The 25,553-nt window shown below is 49.1% G+C and overlaps 1 protein-coding gene and 1 long non-coding RNA gene across 2 annotated transcripts in view; one reads left to right on the top strand and one right to left on the bottom strand.

The window, feature by feature from the left end:
• The first annotated feature begins 20,034 nt into the window (after window positions 1–20,034).
• The window catches only part of LOC113957328 (polypeptide N-acetylgalactosaminyltransferase 17-like), a 59,839-nt gene continuing 54,320 nt past the window's right edge, over window positions 20,035–25,553 (top strand). Inside the window, exon 1 of the mRNA XM_027664702.1 lies at window positions 20,035–20,177. Coding sequence (XP_027520503.1) covers window positions 20,070–20,177 — 108 coding nt within the window. The 5' untranslated portion in view covers window positions 20,035–20,069. The remainder of the gene's footprint in view (window positions 20,178–25,553) is intronic.
• On the bottom strand, window positions 20,109–24,893 carry LOC113957331. The gene is made up of 3 exons (XR_003531133.1): window positions 24,812–24,893; window positions 21,785–21,893; window positions 20,109–20,189 (listed from the first exon to the last, which is right to left on the bottom strand). It is a non-coding gene; the product is annotated as an uncharacterized LOC113957331 (long non-coding RNA).

Genomic DNA, 25,553 nt, shown 5'->3' with positions numbered 1-25,553 from the left:
CTGCTTTGGGCAAGTGGAATTTAGTTTTCCAGGCTCTGTGGATTGCTGTGGGCAGGAGAACTGCTGCTGGCAGCTCAGTTTTCACACCTGCATCATTTCCCAATCCAGGTGTTGAGTTCTCAGCGACTTTGGTTTGTCAGAGATTTTTGTTGCCATCCTTGTTCGATGGGAAGGACGAGCCCATGTCTTTGTGCAGCTGACGGACAATCAGGCACTGATGTCATCTGAAACAAAAAAATGTCACTTTGGGGATTTTTGGGGGGGTTAGTCTGGTCTAAAACCAAAGTTTTAAAGTCTGAGAAAATAGTTAAGAAAGCTGCCTGTGGCCGTTTTTAGTTGACAAGTTACAGAAGTTGGGTCTTTTTCTTGAACTAAATATATTTTTTCAGACTACACTTTTTTGGAGGGGTGAAAGTGGTTGCCCATCTCTGTCCTTAAACCCACCTGGTGGTTGCCTTTTGCTGTTGGCTTCACTAGAAGGTGTTTGCTACCAGATGATGGGAGATGGAGAGACAAAGCAATACCAGAGACAAAGCAATACCAGTGGATGTATTGCAGTGGGTAAAATAAAACCAAACCACTTGATCAACAGCTCTCTGAGGGGTTCTGGTGTCTCTGAATGCTCCCACAAAGCCACCAGAGATGACAGGACATCTGTGGTCCCTGTCCATGGCTGTGCTTTGACCCTCAGTGGGGTTTGTCCCTCATGACAAGGATGGCTGAATTGGCTTTTTCTCTTGTGGCATCGTCCTGTTTCAACTAAAAATCATTTGTGACCTCTCAGAGCAGGGTCTTGTTGATTGTTCAGATTGTCAAAGTGGGTGGCTGATAAACCTCCAGAAAATTGTGAGTAGCTAGGGCTGTTCAGCCTGGAGAAGGTTGAATGGAGACCTCACAGCCCGTTCCAGGACTACAGGAAAATCAGAGAGGGGCTGTTCATCAGGAACTGGAATGACAGGATGAGGACAATGGCTTCAAACTGACAGAGGGGAAATCTGATATTGGGAAGGAATTCTTGGCTGTGAGGGTGGGGAGGCCCTGGCACAGGTTACCCAGAGAAGCTGTGGCTGCCCCATCCCTGGAAGCGTCCAAGGCCAGGTTGGACGGGGCTTGGAGCAACCTGGGCTGGTGGAAGGTGTCCCTGCCCATGGCAGGGGTGGGACTGGATGGTCTTTAAGGTCCCTTCCAACCCAAACATTCCCTGATCCTCTGAATTACCGTGTCCCTTCTATGGCTGATGGGTCACACTCTGAGCTCGCTCCCCCTGGGCTCCATCCAAATTTTGTGGTGGTTGTGCTGGTGCTTGGTGGGTTTTGTAACTGAGACTATGAATTAATGTCGTGTGTTTCTGCCTTAATGAAATCCTGCAGCTGGAGGAGGTGGGGCAGACACTCAGGGCTGAGCTTTTGTTCCAAACTCCTCTGTCAGGAGGATGGCAAAGCCCCTTCCCCTACTGATCCTGATTGCAAAACTCCTCCTCCTCTTGAGCCAAGATTTCCCACTGATTGCAGAGGGAGGGGATAAGATTTAGGCCTGGTGTAACTAATTGTTGAGAGAGATTTGCTATGGGATGTGCTTTGCAGAAGGAAGAGCCTGACTTGCCTGGTTGCATTTGCATCTATCCAAGTTCCAACTCCCACACACCCTTTCAGTCAGCACAGAAAGTCACCTTGGCCCTTCCCCACTTGGAAGCACTGAGCTCCAAAACCAGGGCTGGGATTAATCCTCAAGCCTCCTCCAATCTGGCTGCATTTCAGTTTGGCTGAGCAAAGAAATAAAGGATTGTGGCTTGGAAAAGCTTCTGCTGCTGAGAGGCCAGAGATGTTCCTGTTTGGATCAATCCTGGGGCTGCTCCATGGGGTGGAAATCAGCTGGTGGTGTCAGGAATCAGCACTTAGAGGTGTTTTGTGTCACCCAGAGTAGCTGAGGGTGTAAGACAGAGCCATGTGTGCTCTGCCCACACCACAGACCCTGCAGGGGAACCAGAAACACAAACAAGATTTGAAGATCTCCCCTGCAAGAAGAATTATGGTGCTGAATCCACAGTTCTCACTCTACAGAGCTACACAAATGTCTGCCCACTCAGGAATTACTCACTCCTGCAGATTTTTCCCAAGCAGCAGGATTAGGTTTTGCTGCTCTTGAGTCTAAATTTGGGTGGGTTTGGGGGGCAGTCAGGGGGCTTTATCAGAGCTGTTTTGGCCTCAGTGAAATCTGGAGCTCTGGAGCAGGAGAAGGGTGGAATATCAGGAACATCAGGGACCTGAAGCTGTCAGAGCTGCTCGTGGTCGACACCGAGGATGTTTTTAGGGTTTTGCTGAGTTGGAGCCTCTGAGAAGATCAGCAGAAAGCACTGATCCTGTGCTCCTGTATCATGGGATCCATCATGGGACAGGATGGGTTGTTCTTCCCTTCTAAATGGTCTAAATAAAACACAGAGGTGAGGTTGGAACAAGGGGCAAGCAGGAAAACATCCTCATTGTATCACACAGGGCACAGGGACTGGGATGGGGAGAGGGAGCACAGAAGGCTCTTAGCCAGGGCAGCAGCCTCCTGCTTTTTGGTTTAGTTTCAGCTTCTCTTACAATTTCTGCTGTTTATCCATTTTGCCCACACGGGAGCCAGAAGCTTTCCTGCTCTTTTCTGTCAAATTAAATTAATGGGGAGAAAAACCAACCACCCAGATGCTCCAAATCCCAGGCTGACACTGCAGAGCTTTGGCTCTTGCATCTGATCCTCAGTGTGGTTCAAAAGCAGCTCTGGAGGCACTTGGGGCACTCAGAAAGGCAAAAGAGCAGCAATTTTTTGTGTTTTAAGTTGGGAGCTGAATTTTTCATCCAGCTCTGAAAGGCAGGATGTGGAATCCAACCCTGTTCTTTGCACACGTGATGGGGTTCATTTGCTGTGGGCAGTGCACGGGAGTTTTCCAGGGACTACATTGGCCAGATGAGCTTTTTTTGCTACATTATTGGTATAAAAACAATTTTGGGAAGCTGCTGTGAGTGTGAGGGAGGAGTCTCTCCCCTCTGCAGCTCCCACACTCCAGCAAACCACCTGGAAAGGCCGGAGATGGAAACCCAGCTGCTTGCACAGAGCAGTGTGTGTGTGCTTGGGAGATTTGACTCTTTGGGGGCAATTTGATTTTTCTAAGATCACTCAGAGTCATCTTCTTCTCTGCAGCCAGTACAGGCCATGGAGAACAGCTCCAGACCCAGTGGCCCCAGTCAGAAATGCTCTGGCATGAGCTGGTGCAGCCACCCAAGGGCAGGACCATCGTGTCCCATGGGTGCAGATCCCGTTTTTGTGCAGGGAATAAGAAAGGGAAAGGGTGGAACAGTCACCAACCAGCTGCTTACCTTTGCCTCATTGCATTTCCAAGCAGGGAGAAGAACCAAGGGGAGATGAAATGAACTTCTGGCTTTACAGTCTCTAAGAACCCAAATTGTCCTTCTGAAAGTGGCCTTGATTTGGATCTTTAGGGGCAGCTCAGACCTTCCCCTTCTCCAACAGCACATGCTCTGCTGTCAGAGTCCCTCTTCCCCTCCTTTCCTTTTCTTTCTCATTCCCAGGATAACTGGCTTACAAAGGGATGCTCCCACATGCTCCATTTTAAGGGCTGGAATCTCCTGGTGCCTCTGGGACTGTGGGTCAGGGATGTGATCATTTATGTGCATGGACTTGCCTTGTCTCCTAAACATTGTTGGAGGGTGGGAGGAGCTCCTCAGCCCTTCAGGTGGATGGCAGCTCATTTATCAGTGTGAATTATAACAAGCTGGTTTGGCCTCTGTGAAAGCTGGGGCTCTGGAGCAGGAGAAGGGTGGAATATCAGGGACCTGAAGCTGTTGGAGCTGCTCGTGGTAGATGCCAAGGATGTGCTTAGGGTTTTGCTGAGTTGGAGCCTCTGAGAAGATCAGGAGTGAGCACTGATCCTGTGGAAAATACACATTTTGGGATTCACTTAGTCATTTTTTTGTGGAAAATTGTTAAAGTAGGTGGGTGCTGTTTGCAAGATCAAGACCAGAATTTACCAAGCAGTGTTTTTAAATGCCGGATGGACGAATAACTCACGCACCTGAAGGATGTGGAGCTGTTGGAGCAAATCCAGAGGAGGCACCAAGTTGATCAGAGGGATGGAGGAGCTCTGCTGGGAGGAAAGGCTGAGAGAGTTGGGTGTGTACAGCCTGGAGGAGAGAAGCCTCAGGGTGACCTGATTGTGGCCTTGCAGTGCCTGAAGGAGCTACAAGAAAGATGCAGACAGATTGTTTACAAGGGCCTGGAGCGACAGGACAAGGGGGAATGGCTTCCCACTGCCAGAGGGCAGGGTTAGTTGGGATATTGGGAAGAAATTCTTCCCTGTGAGGGTGGGGAGGCCCTGGCCCAGGTTGCCCAGAGAAGCTGTGGCTGCCCCATCCCTGGAAGTGTCCAAGGCCAGGTTGGAGCAACCTGGGCTAGTGGAAGGTGTCCCTGCCCATGGCAAGGGGTGGAACAAGATGATCTTTAAGGTCCCTTCCAACCCAAACCCTTCTGGGATTCGATGATGATTCTTTGATGGTTCTGTGACACTGCTAAGAGCTAAGTTTTAGTGTGTCTGGTTTTTCTCCAGTCTGGGAGATGCTGACACAGGACATCTTGTTTCCAGTGCCTTTGCTGACCCTGATTCCCCTTTAGTGCTTCCCAAGTGCAGGAATGAAGCAGCAAGTTCTGAGAATGTGTATCTATCCAGTGTCTTGTGTGACAGTATTTCTGTGGGTTTTAAAAATTGCCAGGCCAGGATCTCTAAAATGCATCTCAAGCCATCAATAGGGGTTTTAATGGTTCCCTTAATTCAGAGTGAATTCCTCAGTGAGCCCTTGCCAGCCCCAATTTAGTCTCTCACCTGTTAAAATGTCAGTCTGTCACCTCTCAAAGCAGGGCTGGCAAAGTGGGACCTCAATAACAAGGTTCTTCAGTGCAGAATTAGCCCTGGAGTGCTCAGATGTGTTTCAGGGGGGATCAGGAACCTTTTCATGACAGCACTGGGCCCCTGTAGGTTCTGTACACATTCACCCCACGGCCTCAGGAGGGGTTGGGGTTTTGTTCCATCCCCTGATTGACTCCTTAACATTTCAGCCTCCTCCTGCCCCTGGCTTTGGCTCCCAGACATCAGAGCTCCCCAGTCTCCTGGGCTGCTCCCTGCTCTGTCTTACACGGTTAAAATCAACACATGTTTTGTCTGATTAAAGGCAGAAGTGGAGTGAAAGTGCTTTGGGCTCTTTTGGCATGTGGTGCTGTACAGAAAAGCAGGGCACAGTTGCTACTATTCCATGGGGTGAATTCCTAGCATGTGACTTCATTTTCTCTCTCTCCTTCCCGCTGTTAATTTTTGCACAAGCAAGAAGCCTCTGCAAAGAGACATTAAAAATGAAATTTAATTTAAGAACTAAGGTTTATCCAGAAATCAGAGGGCAGTTGGATTGGAAAGCATGTCCTTAGGGTGTGGACTCATGGCAACTCCTGGTTTGGTTCAACAGTCTCTGGATGTGCAGGACTCAGCATATGATCCACTGGCAAAGATTCTCTGCTGATCCAGCTTCTTTTCTAGGACTTCACACACTGACACCCACTCCCTCCAGTCTTCTCCAGCCTGTGGATCCATCACAGAGTTGATTTGTGAAGGCCTGCAGCGGGTTGGAGGTCAGCCAGGGCAAACTGCACATCCTTTCCCCCAAGGAATCTGGTGCTGCTCGACTTTTAGGCCAAACACAAACAGAGGAGTCAGCCTTTGGCCACAGACCTCTCATGGGTGGGACAAATGCCTTGTTAGCAAAACTGGAGTGGTGAAGCACTTGGGATTCCCTGTGGGAAAGTGTCACCTTTCTGTAGAAAGTTGGGAGCAGCTCCCTCTGCTCCCTGCTGAGTTTTTATGCATCAGGCTACAAAAGCACATTGCAGAGCAGAGAGACCTGGGAAGTGTCACAGCCCCAAGGCTGCCAGAGCTCCAGGAGGGTTTGGATGATCTTCTGGGGCACAGGGGGTGACTCTTGGGGCTGGGCCTGTGCAGGGCTGAGGATTGGACTCCATGATCCTTGGGGATCCCTCCCAACTCAGCACATTCTGGGATTCTGTGAAATCCAAGGCACTGTCAGAAATCAGTGTTAGGTGACGACATCATCAGTTGGTTTGGCACAGCCCCGTGGTCATGGATATTGGAAGTTAGAGATCCAGGAGCCTGGAGTCATTGAGAAGTTCAGGATATTTCTGCAGACAGAATTTAGATGGGAGCATTTCCATCGACGACAGTCTGGGCCTGGGAGCAGGGATGTCAGGAATGGTTATTGACGGCTGGAGCAGCTTCACTCTGTGGGGAAATGAGGGAGCTCTGAAACAGCCCTGTAAGCACCTCAAAGGAGCTGAGTAATGCATTTATTTTGACAACTCCTTGCTAGCAGCCTGTTGGCAGGAAGGGCAGCTCCCAGGTTTATCTTCCCCTTCACGCATCCGTAGCGCAGAAAACACAATTCCTGGGAAATATAACAGATCCAGTTTGTGCCTCCAGCGTCGAACAGCAAATGTCACTCTCATTTCTCAGAGCTTGGGCTTTGTTTTGGTTTGAACACTGAGTGAAGCAGAGAGAAAATAAAAATGAAAAGGGGAAGAACTGTAGTGAAATGTAAAGCTTGGTAAAGATGATTGCCAGAGAAGGGAGCTCAGGGGTGGAGAGGTGGGTTTGGATCCACCTCCCTCTGGGTTAGTGCAGATCTACCCACCCACAGTCAGATAGCCCAGTATTTGCAAAGGGATTGATCCAAACTGCCTGTTTAAGGGTCAGACAAGGCAGAGCTTCAAAAGCAGAAATCCCATCCCATGCCAGGTATTTATCACACCAAAAGACCTGTGAAAGGCTGTGTTTCCTCCCTCAGCTGCACAGGCTGGGCTTGGCAAGAGCTCTCTGAAAAGGCAGCCCCCCTGAGCCCAGTGCAGCAATGCAATTATTGTAGATCTTCTGCTGACTTCAAGTTGGTACAAAGCTCAAAGCCTGAGCACCAGTGTGGCCAGTGACTGACTTCTGCAGGAATGGGGCCCCCTCGACATGAGCCCGCTCTAAGACAGTTTGTTGTGGGGTTTTTAATTTTTTTGATGGGGGCTGGTGGTGTTGGGCTTTTTGTTTGGTTTGGTTTGTTGGTTTTGAGTTTTTTTGATCACCAAATGCATTGATTTTTTAATTCAGAGAATCCCAGAATGGTTTGGGTTGGAAGGGACTTTAGAGATCACCCATTTCCATCCCTCTGCCATGGGCAGGGACACCTTCCACTAGCCCAGGTTGCTCCAAGCCCCTTCCAACCTGGCCTTGGACACTTCCAGGGATCCAGGGGCAGCCACAGCTTCTCTGGGCAACCTGTGCCAGGGCCTCACCACCACCCTCACAGGGAAAAATTCCTTCCCAATATCCCATCTATCCCTGCCCTCTGGCAGTTTGAAGCCACTCCCCCTTGTGCTGTCCCTCCATCCCTTGTCCCCAGTCCCTCTCCAGCTCTCCTGGAGCCCCTTTCAGCCCTGGAAGGGGCTCTTAGACCTCCCTGGAGCCTTCTCTTCTCCAGGTGAACGCTCCCAGCTCTCCCAACCTGGCTTCAGAGCAGAGAGGCTCCAGTGTTTTGGAGCCCTCAACTCCCAGTGGAGTCTTGGATCCAAGGCCCTCCTAAATGACAAAACTCTCAGCAAGTCCTGAACTTTAAAAGTGCCAAGAGTTCACCTTCAACATTTAGGAAAAGAAAAAAAAGGTGTTTGACCTACAGGTTCATGGCAGGGGCCGTCCCCAGGCAGCTCTGGCACCTGCTAATAAAGTGATTGTGCTAGCTGGGGTGAATTGGCTCAGCCCTGGGCACAGGCAGCACCAGCCCAAGGAGAGCTGGCCCTGGTGAAGAGCCAGGATTGAACTTCTACACTGCACATGGTGGGAGCTTGTTTGCCACCAGCACTCAGGGAGCAAAGGAAATGCAGCAAATAGGGCCTTTTTTCCCTCCAAGTTGTCATCCCAAGGAATAAAACATCATCACACACACAAGAGAAGTGAGCATGTTCCTTCACAGGGACTTCTTTCCAGAGCCAATCCTCTGGGGCACAGGGGGTGACTCTTGGGGCTGGGCCTGTGCAGGGCTGAGGGTTGGATTCCAGGATCCTTGGGGGTCCCTCCCAGCTCAGCACATTCTGGGATTCTGTTCACAACCAATTTGGCAACAAGGACTAAAAGGGAGGAGGGTGAGGGAAGGCTGGTTCCCCCCAGCCCAGGGCTGGCACAGGCACAGATTCCTCTCTTGGAGGGACCTGCCCATCCCCACTGTGGTGCAGGTTGTGTGAGGTCACAGAGTCACAGAATGTTGGAAGGGACCCCCAAGGATCACAGAATCCAACCCTCAGCCCTGCACAGGCCCAGCCCCAAGAGTCACCCCCTGTGCCCCAGAGGATCAGCCAAACCCTCCCTGAGCTCTGGCAGCCTTGGGGCTGTGCCCACTGCCCTGGGGAGCCTGGGCAGTGCCCAACCAGCCTCTGGGGGAAGAACTTTTGGCTGAGATCCAACCTGAGCCTGCCCTGACACAGCTCCAGCCATTCCCTGGCTGCTGTCCCTGGTCCCCCCAGAGCAGAGCTCAGTCCCTGCCCCTCCTCTGCCCCTGCCCAGCAAGTTTTGACTGCAGTGAGGTCTCCCCTCAGCCTCAAGAGTTTAGGAGGGATTGGTGTTTAGGAGGGATTGATATTCAGGAGGGATTGAGGGTTAGGAGTGATTGATGTTTAGGAGGGATTGGGTTTTAGGAGGGATTGGTTGTTAGGAGGGATTGATGTTTAAGAGGGATTGGTGGTTAGGAGGGGTTGGTATTTGGGAGGTGCTGCTGAGTGTTTGAAGGGAACTGGGACCAGTCAGTGAGTTGTGGTTACACCTTGGTTTGAACGTGACTGTGTAAAATAACCCTCTCATGGATGAGGTGCTGCCTTTCTGCATCCCCAAGCACAGCTGGGCCTCACATGGCATCTCTCACAGCTTCCAGTCTTTCTCTGTTCTTTTGTTCCTGTTGTTTTTTAGGGCTCAGTTGAGCTGACAGGGACTTGTGCTCTGTTCCTACCTGTCAGGAGAATTACTTTTGAACTCAGCCCACGGTGTCAGCTGTGTGTTTGTCCCCAGATGCACAGCCTTGGCTTGCAGCATCCTTGTTACAGGCAATGATTCACCAGGAGAGGCTTCTCTCCTGATTTCTGCCGTTTGCTTGAGTGTTCTCAGATTAAAACCAATGTTTCAGCCAAAAACAGAACAGGTTTGCTCTGGAGTGATGCTCTCAGGAGCCCATTTTCACCTTTAAAAGTCAATTTATTGTAGTTCCTTTATCTGATAGTCTCTTGAAGCAAGTGTAGAAGCTGGAGGAGTATATTGGTATAAGCTGGGACAGAACACGCTGCCCAAGTCCCATTTTAGGTACCAACGGGTCCCTTTTTGGATATCAAGGGGCCTTTGGCAGCTCAGTGAAGGATCAGGGGGTTCAATCCTGATCCTTCAGCCCCAGTTTTGTGCTGGAGTTGTTGCTGGGGTGGGTTCAGAGGTGGGTCTGACAAAGAGAACTTTGTTTACCTGTGAAATTTGTTAGCAGTGATTTTGTGCTCAGTGGAGAGGAAGAACATGAGTGAAAGTCAACTGCTTGGCTGCCCTTGAGAAAAAAATATATTCATGTTAAAAAAAGAAAAGTAAATAACACGTTCCCGTTAAGTGCCTGATAGTTATACATATTACATCTCAAAGTAATTATCATTTAATTAGCAGTCTGGCAACAGTGGAAGGAGATGAAGTTACAGTTACAGAGCTGTTATTGCTGGGAGGGAGAGAAGGGTCGTGTTCCTGGTGAAGCAATTCTTGCAGTCGCCGTTGGGAATGGTCCTTGGGGAGGGGGAGCAGCTCCATGGAGCCAAAGCCTCCAGGACAGCAGAGACCCAGAGGTGGGACCAAAAGCTACAGGGTTTCCATGAGTGATATCTGCTCTGTCCACAAGGAATTGGATGCTCCCACTTGAAAAGCAGAGGGAGTGGGTTTAGGGTTAGGTACCAGGTTAGATGAGCATGTGCAGTCCTGGACTCCCAAACTCTGGTCACCATCCAAGGTATTTCTAAGGAAAAATGTTTGGTCCCTGTTTTCTTTCCCTTTTCCTCCATCAAACATTTTGTTGTAAGTCAGGGCTTCAAGTGCCAAGTGTTAAGGAATCATAGATCAGGGAATGGTTTGGGTTAGAAGGGACCTTAAGGACCATCTCATTCCACCCCCTGCCATGGGCAGGGACACCTTCCACTAGCCCAGGTTGCTCCAAGCCCTGTCCAACCTGGCCTTGGACACTTCCAGGGATCTAGGGGCAGCCACAGCTTCTCTGGGCAACCTGTGTCTCATGGTTCCCAGGGCCTCTCCACCCTCCCAGGGAAGAATTTCTTCCCAATCTAACCCTGCCCTCTGTCAGTGGGAAGCCACTCCCCCTTGTCCTGTCCCTCCAGGCCCTTGTCCAAAGTGTAGTGAAATAAGTGTTGTTCCTCTAACATGTCATCTTTAGGGGTTTGGGGTAGAGGGGTTGAAACAGGATGATCTTTAAGATCCCTTCCAACCCAAGCCATTCTGTGAAATAAAAGGGCAAGAAATGTTTCACCTTCCCAGAGGTGGAATCTCAGTATTCCCCTACTCTCATGGCACAGGGAGTTTGAAGTGGTGCAAATGCAAATCCTTAAATCCAGGATTCTGTAAACCCGTTGTCTTCTGGAGGAACTGAGAGCTGGTTTAAGGGTTCTGGCTGCTCAGCTGTGTGTTAAATCCAAGGATCTGGGGGGACTGGTGGAGGCACCTCCCATTGTGCTGTGAGCTGCCCAATGAACTGCATTTCAATTAACACAAATGAGCTTTTAAACCACTTCTGGCCAAACTCAAGCCAGTGGCTGAGTTGCCCTGAGAAGTTGTGCATCTCTGGTGTGGAATAAATAGGTCTGATTTACATAGGCAAGCACTGCTTGTTTAATGGAGAATCCATGTGGGATTGAAACCCTGGATAAACTGTTCAGGAGGGACCTTGAGGTGACTGAGAGTCGATGGTGGGCAGAGACTGTGAGACTGGGGGTTAATAAAGGTGTGTGCTCCCCTCACCTGCCCTGTGCTGTAACAGCAGCTTCCCTGGGGAGGGATCCACAGCTTCCCTGGGGAGGGATGTACAACATCCCTATGGATAGATCCACAGCTTCCCTGTGGAGGGATGCACAGCTTCCTGTGGAGGGATGCACAGTTTCCCTGTGGAGGGATCCACAGCATGTGGAGACACTTGGATTTACTCCCCTCCCAGCTCAAGATTAAAATTTCAAATCACTTAGCATTGCTTGAATTTTGTCTCCCGTTGGTTAACATGTTTTAATTAATGAGATAGAAGAAAATCTCTTTTCCTAGTCGGGCCCAGGCTCTGGGGCTCAGCCCCTGGGGTTGATCACAAGATGTGCTCGGGCTGGATCATTCCTGGGCAGGGAAAATGTAACAGCAATTTCCACCTCTGCCCTGAGGGTCAGACCTTTAGGGGACCAGTCATACAGGGAAAGTAAAACTAGGTTAACCAGATACTGAGCCTTCCTCACTCTTTATCCATGTTAATCTGGGCTCCCTTTTTTCCCCTCTTGATTTTTTCTCTTGATTTGCTTTCTAGGCAGGGAAAGTGTTTTTCTTGCATCTTTTATGCATTTTTCAGTGGCTTCCACCATGGGCTCATGTGAAAATCTTGCTCTGCTTTATCTCAGCTCCAAGCCTGAGACTCTGTGTTGCCTCTCCTGTAGGACTGTCCCTAATAAATCACTGGGAATGATCGTTGTTATTTCCCCAAGTTCTGCCTGTGTGAATAAATGGGACCCATTAAGGGTCATGCCCCCGGCACACAGATGTTTGCAGATGTGCTGCAGTGGTTGTGGGAAGGATCCTCAGTTCCCTGTGCTCTGAGGAGGCACCTGGGTGGGCCTGAGGGGTCCCCCCATGTGGGACAGATGGGGTATCCCCCTGAGTCCCTGCCCTGCCTCCAACAACAGCTCTGCAACTGCCTGGAAATGAGCTCAAATCAAGAGCCATCTTTTAAGTACATCTCAAGGGAAAACACTGTAATTGCAACTATTTCCTCAAAACCATTCCTGAACAATCCCCTTTTGAAGAGTAATTATCAAATTTACTGTCTCCAAGGTGACTTATTCAGGGTTTGTGCTCTGACACTCAGAGCTGCACCCCTCAAATCCGTGACCCAGCACTGCTCCCTGTGTGCCCAGGGAGCACAGGACCCCCAAAGGTCACCTTGGGCTGTGGCAGGGCTCAGGTCAGGCATGGAGAACAGCCCAAAATACCTTCTCCATGTTCTCCTGGCCCTGAGCTCACTCCCATGTCCCAGCTCCTGCTCTGGAAGGGCTTCTCAAGGTTTGTGAGGTCCCACCAAGATGGCTGTGGGACATGGATGGGCAGTTGGCCCATGAGTTGAGGGTCTTCTGCTTCCAGGCAACTGTGGGGATGGGGTAAGCCCTGCTCCATGGAATGGGGATCTTTAAGGCCGAGTTTTACTTCAGATCAAAAATCCATGGAGTTGGAGATGATTGCTACCTGCTCAGGAGCATTTTGGCAGCCTAGAGCAGCACAGATCTGCATGGAAACTCCTAAAAGGGCATGGGGGGTGGAGGTGGGTGCTCAGTGATCTTCAGTGCTTGGTTTTTAGGATAAACAAGGAAGGGAAATGTTTTTAGGCAACAACCTCAGCAGCAGTTTTTATCCTGGAGGGGAAATTTGGCGGCTGAGCTTGGAGGTGTAAATAGAAATCTGCAGTAGGTTTCCACGCCGTGTCTTAGCACAGGGTGGGCACCAGCTTTCGTTGCTGCTGTGGGTTGGCAGCAAGGCTGGAAAACAGCAATTCCTTGCTTAGGAGGTTGTTAACTACCAGTGCTTTTCTCACCACAGAAAACTGAAATCGGAGGGGTCCGTAACAACATCAGTAGTTAATTGAGCAGCTCTGTGGGGAAATCACTAAAGCAATTTATAAATGCTTTTTCTCTGAGCATCCAGGTATTTATACTCGCCTGCCAGAGGAGGAAACAGAGGCACAAAGGAGTTAAATGCTTTGCCTGAAGTCCCAGAGCGAGCAGGGACACGACAGCCACAAAGTCAAATCAGTCTTGAGCAAGGTCACAGCCATGAGTAGATGGAATAGCTATTTTAAAAAATACATCATTTTCACAGCTTCTTTGCCATTAAAAGTTGAAGTTGTGTTAATCTCCAATAAATTCAGCAAAGGAATGCAATCTAGCATCTCTTTTATGTGGTATCTCTCATTTTTAATTTGTTTCTCAGGTTCTGTCGTTCTTGGCAACAGCGGGAAAATAAACCCATTGGAAACAGACAATTAGCCAAGGTCACTGGGGCAGGGAAGGGAGGATTAGTGAGGAAACAACTACTGCAGATGCCATCCTGGAGATAATGGGAAGGAAGGTACTCTGCTGGGGCCTAAAATGCCATTCCTTCATGGAAATTTTATTCCATCCTGGCGAAACACATCCAGCTTTCTCTGCCCAAGCCATTACAGGGGCGGTGAGGGGGAGCTCAGAGCCTGACTCCACATCTGCAAGGAGATGTCCTCTGCAGGAGGCAGGAGCAGGGTGTGTTTCTCCTTCGGAGATGTGCTTGGTGTGTGACAGTAGTTTTTGGGCTATTCTCATCACCCTCTTGCCCTGGGGCACTGCTGGAACCCCTTCCCACGCTGTCCTGGTGCTGGGACACTTCCCTTGCTGCAGAGTTCTCAAATTCATGGGCTGAATCACCTCTAAAGCAAACCCTGCTCCATGGGATGCATCCAGGCCGTGTCTACCTGGTGTGCTTGGCACTGGGAGAAGCTGGGAAGGGGATAAGGAAGGGGTGAGACCATGGCTGACGAGCTCATGGGCTGAAGGCTGGGAAGGCCAGGGCCAGGCAGGAGTGTTCTGCCTCATCCTCATCCTTGCTGGTGCCTTCTGGATGTGACCAAACCTCTTGTGAGGGCAGGGGAAGGTGGTAGAGTAAAGCTGAGGGAGATGATGGCAGGTTGGGCAGGGCCAGGTTGGTCTCTGGGTCTTTGCTTTGCCCTGCCTGCCCCCCCCATTTCCCCTGTGCAGGGAGTTCTCCTGCCTTGGTGGCCTCTGACTGCAGAGGATGGACTCACTTCCAGCTCCAGGCTATGCCTGGACCTCTCCCATCACAGCCTGACCCCTCCATGGATCGCAGGAGCCAGCTCAGGCTCCATAAGGCAGTTCCCAAGCATGTGGATGGTCACTAAGCCAAGTCCTGCTGAAAAACAGTGTGGTTGCTTTCCAGTTAATTTTTTGTCTGGCTCCCCTCCTCTTCCATTTCTCTGCCACAAAAACCTGAGGGACCAGAGGTTTCCCCTGTGGCTTTGCTGTGGACTGACTGGGAACAGATCCCACTTGGGTGTGGTGGCAGCTCCAGGGTGGCCCTGGAGCCTCAGCTGCCCCTCCACCACCCCAGAGTCCTGCCGTGATCAGACTGGGCCCAGTGTGGTTCTGCAGTGGGCTGGACTGGGCAGGGAGGCTGCTGGAGCAGGAGAACTCCATCCTGGCATTCCTGATGCTGCCAGTGGGGCACAGGCTTGGGACTGGGGCAGGCTCTGACTGTCCCTGTTTGATGACAGAGGGGTCAGTCCTTAATGCCAATTTAATTTCTGCTCATTTGTGTTACTCATCCCAGCTTTATTTGCTGTCATCTGAGCACAGAGGGGATGGTGCTGACAGCTGCTTCTCTTTGCAAACAGGTCCTTAATTTTCTTATGGCCAAAAGGAAATCAAGTATTTTATCACAGAATATCACATAAAAATAAGGGTGGTGTTCTTCCCTACCCTGTTGTCATCAGGGAAATCATTGATAGGCCACTAATTAAAGCCATAGGCTTAATTTGACTAAATTTGGTAATTTAGCTGAAATTTTCCCTCAAACTCAACATGGAAAATGGGATTGCTCTGGGCAGACCCCACCTGGAGCCCTGCAAACAGTTGTGGTGCCCCTAACATAGGAAGGACAGGGAGCAAGTCCAGAGGAGGCCACAAAGTTGATAAAGGTACTGGAGCAGCCTCCCTGTGGGGACAGGCTGGGAAAATGGTGTGTGGAGACCTCACAGCACCTTTCAGGATCTAAAGAGGGTATAAGGAGGACATAGAGAGATTCTATATCAGGAACTGGAGTGACAGGACAAGGGGAACGGGTTCAAACTGACAGAGGGGAGATTTAGGTTGGATATTGGGAAGGAATTCTTGGCTGGGAGGGTGGGGAGGCCCTGGCACAGGTTGCTCAGAGAAGCTGTGGCTGCCCCTGGATCCCTGGAAGTGTCCAAGGCCAGGTTGGAGCAACCTGGGCTAGTGGAAGGTGTCCCTGCCCCTGGCAGGGGGTGGGACTGGATGATCTGTAAGGTCCCTCCAACCCAAACCATTCTGGGATTCTAAGATGTTAAATTAGGAATTGTGAGGTTGGGAGAGAGAAAAGGAACATCTTTCTGGGCAGGTAAAGGACTATCCCAAACATGGCAAATATGGGGCTGTGTCTCCCAAAGGGTTGTCATGTGGAAGGTGAGGAACTCTGTGACCCAAGTTAATTAAAAACAACGGCAGTTTGGTGGGAACAGGACACTCTGTCTGTTCTCAGCCTCCTTGCAGTCAAAGCACTGATTATTTTTTTAATATCTTTTTTCCTACATATTTTATAACTTGTTCTTTAGCATCAAATTGGAAGCCAAATCCAATGGTGGAGGGAAATTAATTTCCTTGAATTGAAGAAGCAATCTCCTTGAGACTTTTTAATCATTAGATGATAACTGTGTGCTAAAGAAAGGAAGACCATTAAAGTAACTTAATAGACCAGGATAAACGTTTTTCCCTGTATCTCCTTCATCTTTATTTAGAGATCCATACTGAGGATATTTCATAAAAGCTGCTCTTCTTGACCTTTCATCAGTTATTGTGTAGAGGAACCAACCGAAATAATGGTGGGGAACTAACACTGTGGACTCCTGGATACAAACCCAGTAATTCTGCTCTTCCTTCCTGCCAAATTGTGTTTTTCCTTTCTCATTAAAGGAGGAATAGCTATGGGGACAAATAAAAATGCATTTAGCTGAGCTGTGTGATTTTTAAAAACAAGCTGTGTTAATGCTTTTAATTAAGGGGCAGAAGAATAAGAGGCTTTATCAGCTCTTTGTCTGCAGGCCATTATTTGGTTGTGGATGAGCAATCTGTTCTTGTCAACGTCCACCTACTTGAAGGATTTACTACAAAATCAAATGGTGTTTTTATTTCAATTCTCGAGCACTCTTTGATTCCTCATTTATTTAATATGGAGCATTGTTGCAAAGAAGAATGAAGCACTTAATTTGTGTTGCTTGAGGGACCCAAGGGCCACTTGGGAGCTTTGTGGTGTCCTGTGCTGAAACAGGATGTGCAGGAAAATGGAGAAGAGGAAAAGTTGAAGGTGAAGTTGCTAAATCTCAGTTAGAATCCCAGAATGTGCTGAGCTGGAAGGGACCCACAAGGATTGTGGAGTCCAACCCTCAGCCCTGCACAGGCCCAGCCCCAAGAGTCACCCCCTGTGCCCCAGAGGATCATCCAAACCCTCCCTGAGCTCTGGCAGCCTTGGGGCTGTGCTTCCAAGAGTGTTTTGGGAAGGATCACTGACTCTTTGCTCTATAAATTGAAGTCACATTGTAAAGTCTTGGGAAGAATTTCTTTCCCTGTTCAAGTGGGGAGGCCCTGGCACAGGTTGCCCAGAGAAGCTGTGGCTGCCCCAGCCCTGGGAGTGTCCAAGGCCAGGTTGGAGCACCCTGGGGTAGTGGAAGGTGTCCCTGCCCATGGCAGGGGTTGGGACTGGATGGGCTTTAAGGTCCCTTCAAACTCAAACCATTCTGGGATTTCATAAAATAATAATGAAAGCAGCTCTCTCAGGGTACAGCTCCTGTTCTTGGCTCTTGAGCCGTTTCCAGTTCAGAAAACATTGTTTGCCCGCTGGTGAGTTCCCAATGATCCACACTATTGGGTCAAAAATGAAGTTTTATTTGTCTGAAACTTTCACCTGGATTCTTTTTCTGGCTTTTAACTGTTCTCTGAGTGCTTTAAACAGACCTAACAGATTTTGACTGGAGAAGTCAGAGATTCCCATGTTCCACCACACTTATTCCCAGTGGAGGAGATGAACTGGGTTGTTCATACTCTGTATAAAACCAGAGCAATTTACCCTTCTATTTATTTCCAGGAGGTAATCTGGGGTAATGGAGCTATTAGATTTGGCATCTGTAACGTGGTTATCATTTCAGAAAGAATTGTTTCTGCTAATGGCAGTTAACTTGCTACAAATAAAGCAATAGAATTGAAATCTTAAGTACTAGAGTGGCAGCAAACCATGAAACATTATCCTGCTTAGTGGAAGGAAGGCTGAGCCTGCTGTTGGGGAAGGAATCTATTGAAAAAAAACCCCTTTGATGGATTCCAATTCCAACTAATTTAATATGGCAGCTCTTCTACCAGTCTATTCAAAGTATTAAAATGTCTCTAAATAATAATAAAGTGGCCAGAACCTTTTGTCCAAGGAGCTCAGGGGTTTCACCAAGATGAATTTGGCCTCTGCCATGAGGTTACTGAGCCCTGAGGTGCCTTGGGGATCCCAAATGCTCCTCTGGCAGATTTGGGCACTTTGTGTGGTGTGGATGGAGAGGTTGAGCCTGGGCCTGGTCCTTGTTTTCTGTAAGCCAGGTCTGGGTATTTTCAGGGGTGTTTTCTACCTCTACAAGTCAAAACTTAGTTTATACTTTAATGTGCATGGACAAGCCATGGAGTGGGTTTTGAGCCAGGATTTTGGGGGTTGCTGTTAAAATACGTGATCCTGTTGCCCCGTTTCTACCTCAAGACCAACATCCCCCTGGAGAACAGGCATTTGTGAGTGGTGTGAGATTCCCAGGTACACGAGTTCCACCCTGTGAGTCTTCCCTGGGCAGCACAAGGTCCTGCAGGGGTGGTGGCCATCCTCCCTGCTCCAAGCTCTGAGGTCAGGGTGGGCAGGGGGTCCCACAGCTCCCCCAAAAAAGCAGCACCTTGGCACAGCTTAGCTCCGTTCAATTCATTCCTTGTCACCCCCCTGCTGATCTGAGGGGATCCTTGGCTTTTTTCTTTACAGCATGGATTCAAAAGCGAGCAGTTAAATGGGAGAAAGCCTTTTATATTTCTAATTTAGCACAGAAAATATCCCAGGGGGTAAACTTTCCCCACACCATAACACAGAGTGTGTCCCCGAGCAGCCAGAGCGGAACGAGATGGTTTGTTCAGTGCCGTGCTCTGTGGAAAAATGGGATTTTATGGAGAGGGTCAGGAGTGTTTAACCACTCAAAAAATACCCTGAAATGTGATCTTGGTGTGTGTGACTCAGAACAGCATCCTGAGCTCAGGGTAGCTGGGTGAGCTGGAGAACTGGGCCAGTGTTTTGCAAGTAATGAGGGAGGGACACAGCCAGGGTCCTTGTAAACACAACCATCTATTACATCCTTAAACTTGCACAGTTATGAGAAATTAACCCCTGACACTGCATTTTTCCTCACTCTTTGTGCTATTCATTGATGTCAGTGTTGTACCACTCTCATTTTTCTCTGTTATTTCCCTGACCAGACCCCAACCTCGGCTGCTCTTGCAGCGTGGAGCTGAGCACTCTCAGGTTTTTTTGAGGTTTTGCAGGATGGATGTGACATCTCTAACCCAGAGCCCTGTTGGTACTGGGCAAATGACCCAGCTGATGGTTCTGCAAACAGTTGTCTTGAGTTTTTAAAGGATTTGCAGTGACCTCATTGCTCTTAGTGATGGCTCCTCTGTGATGTATTATAAAGATCCAAATGGGAAACCCACTTTCACAGGATTCCATAAAAACTGCTGTCTGTCCTAAAGTTTACTCTGTTACTAGACAGAAGTGGAAAGGAAATGTCATTTTTACATTTCCTTCACTTATCACAGAATATGAGAATATGCTGAGTTGGAAGAGACCCACAAGGATCAGAGTCCAACCCTCAGCCCTGCACAGGCCCAGCCCCAAGAGTCACCCCCTGTGCCCCAGAGGATCAGCCAAACCCTCCCTGAGCTCTGGCAGCCTTGGGGCTGTGGGCATTGGAAACCCAAAGGAGTCGTGTCCTTGCCCATGGACACCACAAGGTGTTTCCAGCAGAGCTTCTCTGTAATTTAACCCCAGGATGTCTCTTTCTCCAACCTGTTCACAGTGACGTGAACTTGAATTTGGGATCATGTCATTGCAGTGGGAAAATAACCTCTTCAAAGGTCCTTCGGGCACCAGGGAGAGGATTGTCCCACTCTGTTCTGTCCTGGGGTGGCCTCACCTGCAACATTGGGGTAGTTTGGGGGGACACAATGTAGGGAAGAGATTGAGCCATTGGAGAGTGTCCAAAGGAGGCCACGAGGATGGGGAAGGGCCTTGATTTGAAGCCGTGTGAGGACACTGAGGGCACTTGGTGTGTTCAGCTGGAGCAGAGGAGGCTGAGGGGAGACCTCAGTGCAGTTCCAAGTGCCTGGGCAGGGGCAGAGGAGGGGCAGGGACTGAGCTCTGCTCTGGGGGGACCAGGGACAGCAGCCAGGGAATGGCTGGAGCTGTGTCAGGGCAGGCTCAGGTTGGATCTCAGGCAAAGGTTCTTCCCCCAGAGGCTGGTTGGGCACTGCCCAGGCTCCCCAGGGCAGTGGGCACAGCCCCAAGGCTGCCAGAGCTCAGGGAGGGTTTGGCTGATCCTCTGGGGCACAGGGGGTGACTCTTGGGGCTGGGCCTGTGCAGGGCTGAGGGTTGGACTCCAGGATCCTCGGGGGTCCCTTCCAGCTCAGCACATTCTGGGATTCTGAGCTCACTCCTTGCCGCGATTTCTCCGGGATAACCAGTGGTAGGAGACACCTGAAGCCAACAGGAGCTTTGCAGAAATTATCCCTCAGCCCATTAAAACATTGGAGAATGTCACTAACTGTGCCTTCCCGGGGGTTTCTCTCCGTGCAGGACACCGGCCATGATCGGCTGCTCCTTCGTGGTGAACAGGAAGTTCTTTGGGGAGATCGGGCTCCTGGATCCCGGCATGGACGTGTACGGAGGGGAGAACATCGAGCTGGGCATCAAGGTTGGTGACACACTTGCAGGAGAAATTTCACCCAGCAGGATTTAAGGAACCCAAAGCGACAACTTTAACAAGTTGGCATGAGCAGTTATTGGAAGGCTTCGGGGGGACTGAGCAGGGATGGGATATTTGTAGCATTTTAATTTCAGTTTAAGGGGGAAAATGACTTGGTTTTAGGGGTAAGAGGAGTTTTTTTCCTTGGATTCTTATCTGTCTGACCTGAGGCAAAAAGCTACTGAGATGAAATGGCATTTCCAGCTTAAACAGACCCTGGTCATGTTGTCACATGTCGCTGTAAAGTTATACCAGGAAGAATATAGCGCCACTTTTGTGGTGTGACAGTCTTGGGGGGGGGTTGATGGGACTCTTGTGAATATCTCAAGAAGACACAAAGCCCAAAAATACTTTCCAGGCATTTACATTTGCAAATAAAACACGTTCAAAACCAGACAAAACCTGCTTTTCCCAGTGAAACCCCCCGATTGCAGAGCTGCCTCAGAGCATCCTTCCAGACTCCACTGTGACAGCATTACTTGATTACTATGTACAATATTAGATATGGCTTAGTGATTCAAGTGTTTGCACACACTGAAGTGATTCATAAGCAATGAATTCAGTGTTCAGAAGCAACCTGGGCTGGCAGAGTCTGTGGAGATTTTTCCAGGCACGGTTTGGAGTGCGGCACTCGTACGTTAACGAGCTGATAGGGGGAGGCTGGAGAGTTATACCTGGAAAATTGCATTGATTGTGCTGTTGTAAAAATGAAAAATCATTGTTCAAGCTCATAGATTTACCAGAGGATATTTGCTTTGCTGGCAAGCCAGGGGAAACTTAAGAAATCTATTGTTTGTCGGCTATGGGGAGCAATAATCTCACTTAAACAAGGGAATGGAAATGAAAGGCTTTAAATGTGCCACAGAGCTTCTCTACATGTGGAGTAATTACTGCTCATCATTGTGTGTCTGGAGAGATCCCAAACCAAGCTCTTCTGGTGGCTCTCCTTGACTGTTTGTTTGTGGGATTTTTCAGTCTCACTGTGGAGTGAGTCTTCTCACAATTAGTAATTCAACCCATCTGCTGGGTTTGGGGGCATTTCGTTGAAGTTTGGCTTCTCAACAGGAACAATCAGATGGATGTCTCAGGGACAAGTGATGAGCATATGTCCTCTTCTTTTTCACATGCTGATTTTTTTAGAAATATCTAAAAAACATCCTTTTGAACAAATAATCCCTCTCTTCCCCAAGTGACTTTCCCAAGCTTGTGTTTCTAATCCATATGTTTGCCCATTCACGTGCTGCGTGTTCTGGACAAGGTTTTAAAGTCATTGGTGATTTTGAGAGCCAAAATCCTTAGAAATCTACCTTGTAAGGCTACATAGAAAGTAGATTTTCAAAGATTCTTGAGCCCCAAAAATCAGCCCCTGTGCAAGTGTCTTGTTAGTGGCCAACAGCTCATGACCCATCAGTCCCAGATACATGTTGACCAGATAAACACTGGCCAGTATTTTTCCAGTTAGGCACCAAAACCCACATAAAAATTGAGGCTTAAGGATGTTTCCAGATAAAAATCAAGTTAACTGGGAAGAAAGAAAGAGGCAGAATAGGAGTGACCTTGGAAAAGGTCTTAGAAACACGTCAGATACATGTTGGCCACTGTGTGCAGGTCAGGAGGCTCGTAGGGAGGTCCTGGGAATGGTGGTTGCCAGATGTCTGAGTTCCACTTCCCAGTAAGATTCCAGTTATAAAGAGTTTAGCCAAGGAAACGGAGAGTTCTGGATTCAGTAGGAATCTGGAACAGTTGTTCTGGATTCAAGCAGTTGGCAGATGGATTTATCTGTGTCTGATGGTCCTGGTGTACAGGTTGCCAGCCCTTCCCCCTGTGCTGACACACTGGGGGCTGTAGCTGCCATATCCTGGTAAAGAAGGACTCTTCAGTAATAAAATCCTTTTAAGGATCAAGGAAAAGAGAATTATTAAGACTTTTTGTGGGTCTTTTGCTGTTTCACCTGATAAGTGCCTCTCTGGAGTCAGAAAAGTATTTTGGTGGCTCCTCAGTTGGTTCAGTGATTCCTGGATGAAAATAAAGGCAGAAAGGATTTCTTTGCTGTTTTGATGATGGTGCAAATTCCATCATCATTCTGAGAATCATTTGAGCCTTTTTAAATATTTCATGGAGGAAACTGTCCCATATCATCAAAAATGAGATAATAAACCCATTGAGGCGACAAGGAGGACATGGAAAAATGACAGTGTTACAGGCAAAAGCACAAGTTTAACTCTGTTGTGGTAAATTAAATACGAATAATCTGAATAACAAAATGAAATAAATGGTTGAGAGGGTTGGGCTGGACTAACCTGGAATGGCCAGGGCCATATATTGTCCAAGAATCTTGTTTTATTGATGTGCTTCGATGTGATGGAATCAACATCCCTGGAGGGTTTTAACAGATGTGTGGATGTGGCACTTGGGGACCTGGGTCAGTGGTGGCCTTGGCAGTGCTGGGGGAACAGTTGAACTCAATGGTCTCAGAGGGCTTTTCCAACCTAAGTGAATCCACAATACTGTAAAATCAGCTGTCCTGGACCTATTGTGGTGAAATATATGGGCCATATGTTTCTTTCAGCTGCTGAATTTAGTGAGCAAAATGAGAAAGTTCCTGCAGGAGCCACTTAAAAAAACCAGTAACAAACTGTTAGTCCCATTCCCAGGGTGGCTCTGCTCTCCTACACGTGCTGGGAGCATCCTGGACTGCTCAGAGAATAATAATAAAGCCATTAAACATGTTGTTGCCCCAGGCACAACCCTGTTCTGCTGGCGGGGTGTCTTTGGCCCTGACACAGGAACGTGCTGTTCTCCGGGTTATTGGATCTTCTTTTGTGCCCCTGGAGTGTCTCCAGAAGGTTGTGCTCATTCACTCACTCCTCTGGTCCCCAGTGTCCACTGCTTCACTTCCTGAGACAGAACTGAGTCTAATTCCTCTTTCCTTGGCAGAGAGCAGAGAAGTGTTTGCAAAGCAAAGCAGGGAAGGCTGATATTTCAACGGAGAGGTTTTCAACGCCCTTTTTTTCTCCCTCCCCACAAAGTGTGCCTTGAAACGAAATCATAACAGCACCAGGTCTTCCTTGCTGTGCTGACAGCCACAGGGAGCAAGGGGTTGATCTGTCCTGGTGTTAACTCCCCCCCCCCAAGACTGTTTGGGGAAGAGCTGGTGAGCAGGGGATTCTGGTGAAGCTGCTGGAGCCCAGGTTTGGAGGCATCTCACGCCTGGTCTCAATTTCCACACTGGAACAGGGAGAGCCCCTCTGCTCTGGGACAGGCTGGGAGAGCTGGGAGTGCTCATCTGGAGAAGAGAAGGCTCTGGAGACACCTTACAGCCCCTTGCAGGGCCTAAAGGGGCTCCAGAGAGCTGGAGAGGGACTGGGGACAAGGGATGGAGGGACAGGACAAGGGGAATGGCTTCCCACTGCCAGAGGGCAGGGATAGATGGGATACTGGGAAGGAATTGTTGGCTGGGAGGGTGGGGAGGCCCTGGCACAGGTTGCCCAGAGATGTTGCTGCCTCTGGATCCCTGGAAGTGTCCAAGGTTGGACGGGGCTTGGAGCAACCTGGGCTAGGGGAAGGTGTCCCTGCCCATGGCAGGGGTGGGATGAGATGGTCTCTAAGGTCCCTTCCAACCCAAACCATTCTGGGACTGTGTGATTCTATTCCTGCAGGCTCCCACCGCCTGTCCTGGGCAGGGTGTGGGTGCTGTGGGTGCTGTGGGTGCTGTGGTCCCTTCTCCAGGCCCAATTCCTGCTCTGGGTCTCAGAAAGAACAACCTGCTCCCTCTGACCAAGCTTTGAGCCAACTCTTTTAACCCTTTGCTGTGTGGAAGGGGTTTCTCCTCTGATTTGATAGACCTGGTGCCCAGTTTTCGTGGCTTGAAAGTGTTGCCTCTGCTGTGGGTGCCCACCAGCTCCATGTGGGTATTTTGGGACAGAGACCTCACTGACCATCTCAGCTCCTGTTGCTGAAAAGGTTTCATTTATTTTAAAGCTGTTTGTGGCCCAGGTTTTAGTGAGTGTGTGACTAAGTGGGGAGGCTGCAGTTGCTCCATGTCTCGCTTTTTATCTGCAGGGAGCCTTAATGGGTTTTCATGGTTAGTCACAGCCATTCCCTAAAGATGGTCCATAAAATTGCTGGTGTCTATTTGAATAAAGATGCAAAAGTCTGTGGCATGGCTGTTGCCGTGATTTCAAACTCTGGGATGGGCTACAAGGTTGTTTTCAGAGTATTTTGTGCTTGTGTCATGCATTGCTAATTAAACTTATTTGAGTTGTCTTTCCGAGATTAATTTAATCAATAGGGATATTATTACTACTTTGATGGTATCATTTGTACAAATTGTCACTTGAAGAAAGCAATTAACTGGGAATGCTTATTAGCTGATCCATCCCACACCTTATTTGTGCAGTAGGAATCGATTCCTGGATTCATTAAGATGAGCACAACTCAGGGATCCTTTTGAGGTTCAATGACTGGCTCGAGCTGCTTTTTACTGCCAGTGTTAAATTGCCTGAAGTTTGGGATGGATCTTTTAAAACTATTTCCAGAAGAAAAGCTTGGCATGTCCTCTTAATATCCCAGACTTTTTTTACCTTAAATTTGTCCTCTGGATCCAACAGGCTGGATTGCTGGTGCTGCCAAGACAGTGGATGTGTGCCTGGAGCACATGGAGTGCCCTCCCTGTGCATGGCTCTGTGGAATCATAGAATGCCAGAATGGTTTGGGTTGGAGGAGACCTTAAAAATCACCCAGTTCCACCCCCTGCCATGGGCAGGGACACCTTCCACTAGCCCAGGTTGCTCCAACCTGGCCTTGGACACTCCCAGGGCTGGGGTAGCCACAGCTTCTCTGGGCAACCTGTGCCAGGGCCTCCCCACCCTCCCAGGGAACAATTCCTTCCCAATATCCCATCTAGCCCTGCCCTCTGACAGTTTGAAGCCACTGCCCTTTTCCTGCCACTCCAGGGCCTTGTAAGTAGTTTCTCCCCATCTTTCTTGTAGTTCCTTCAGGTCCTGGAAGGCCAAAAATCAGATCACCCCAGAGCTTCTCTTCTCCAGGCTGAACAATCTGGATCCTCTCAGCCTTTCCTCTCAGCAGGGGTGCTTTGAAAATAAATGGGTACAACAAGGGCATATCATTGTTAGAGGAGATTTCTTTAATAATCAGAGTCTCACCCTGCAGCACTTTAGGCACAAAATTAACCCCCTGCACTGGCAGGGACGTGGATCCTTTCCCAGGGTGCCATGTCTCTGTACCCTTCACTCTTCCAGAAACCCTTAAAAGAGATGAAATGGCACTTCAATGGGACAAATCTCCTGCCTATGTTCCAGCCAT

Source organism: Corapipo altera, unplaced genomic scaffold, assembly GCF_003945725.1.
Source record: "Corapipo altera isolate COAL_440 unplaced genomic scaffold, ASM394572v1 105, whole genome shotgun sequence".
In the NCBI taxonomy this organism is placed as follows: domain Eukaryota; kingdom Metazoa; phylum Chordata; class Aves; order Passeriformes; family Pipridae; genus Corapipo; species Corapipo altera.
This window is presented reverse-complemented; position numbering and strand designations above follow the sequence as displayed.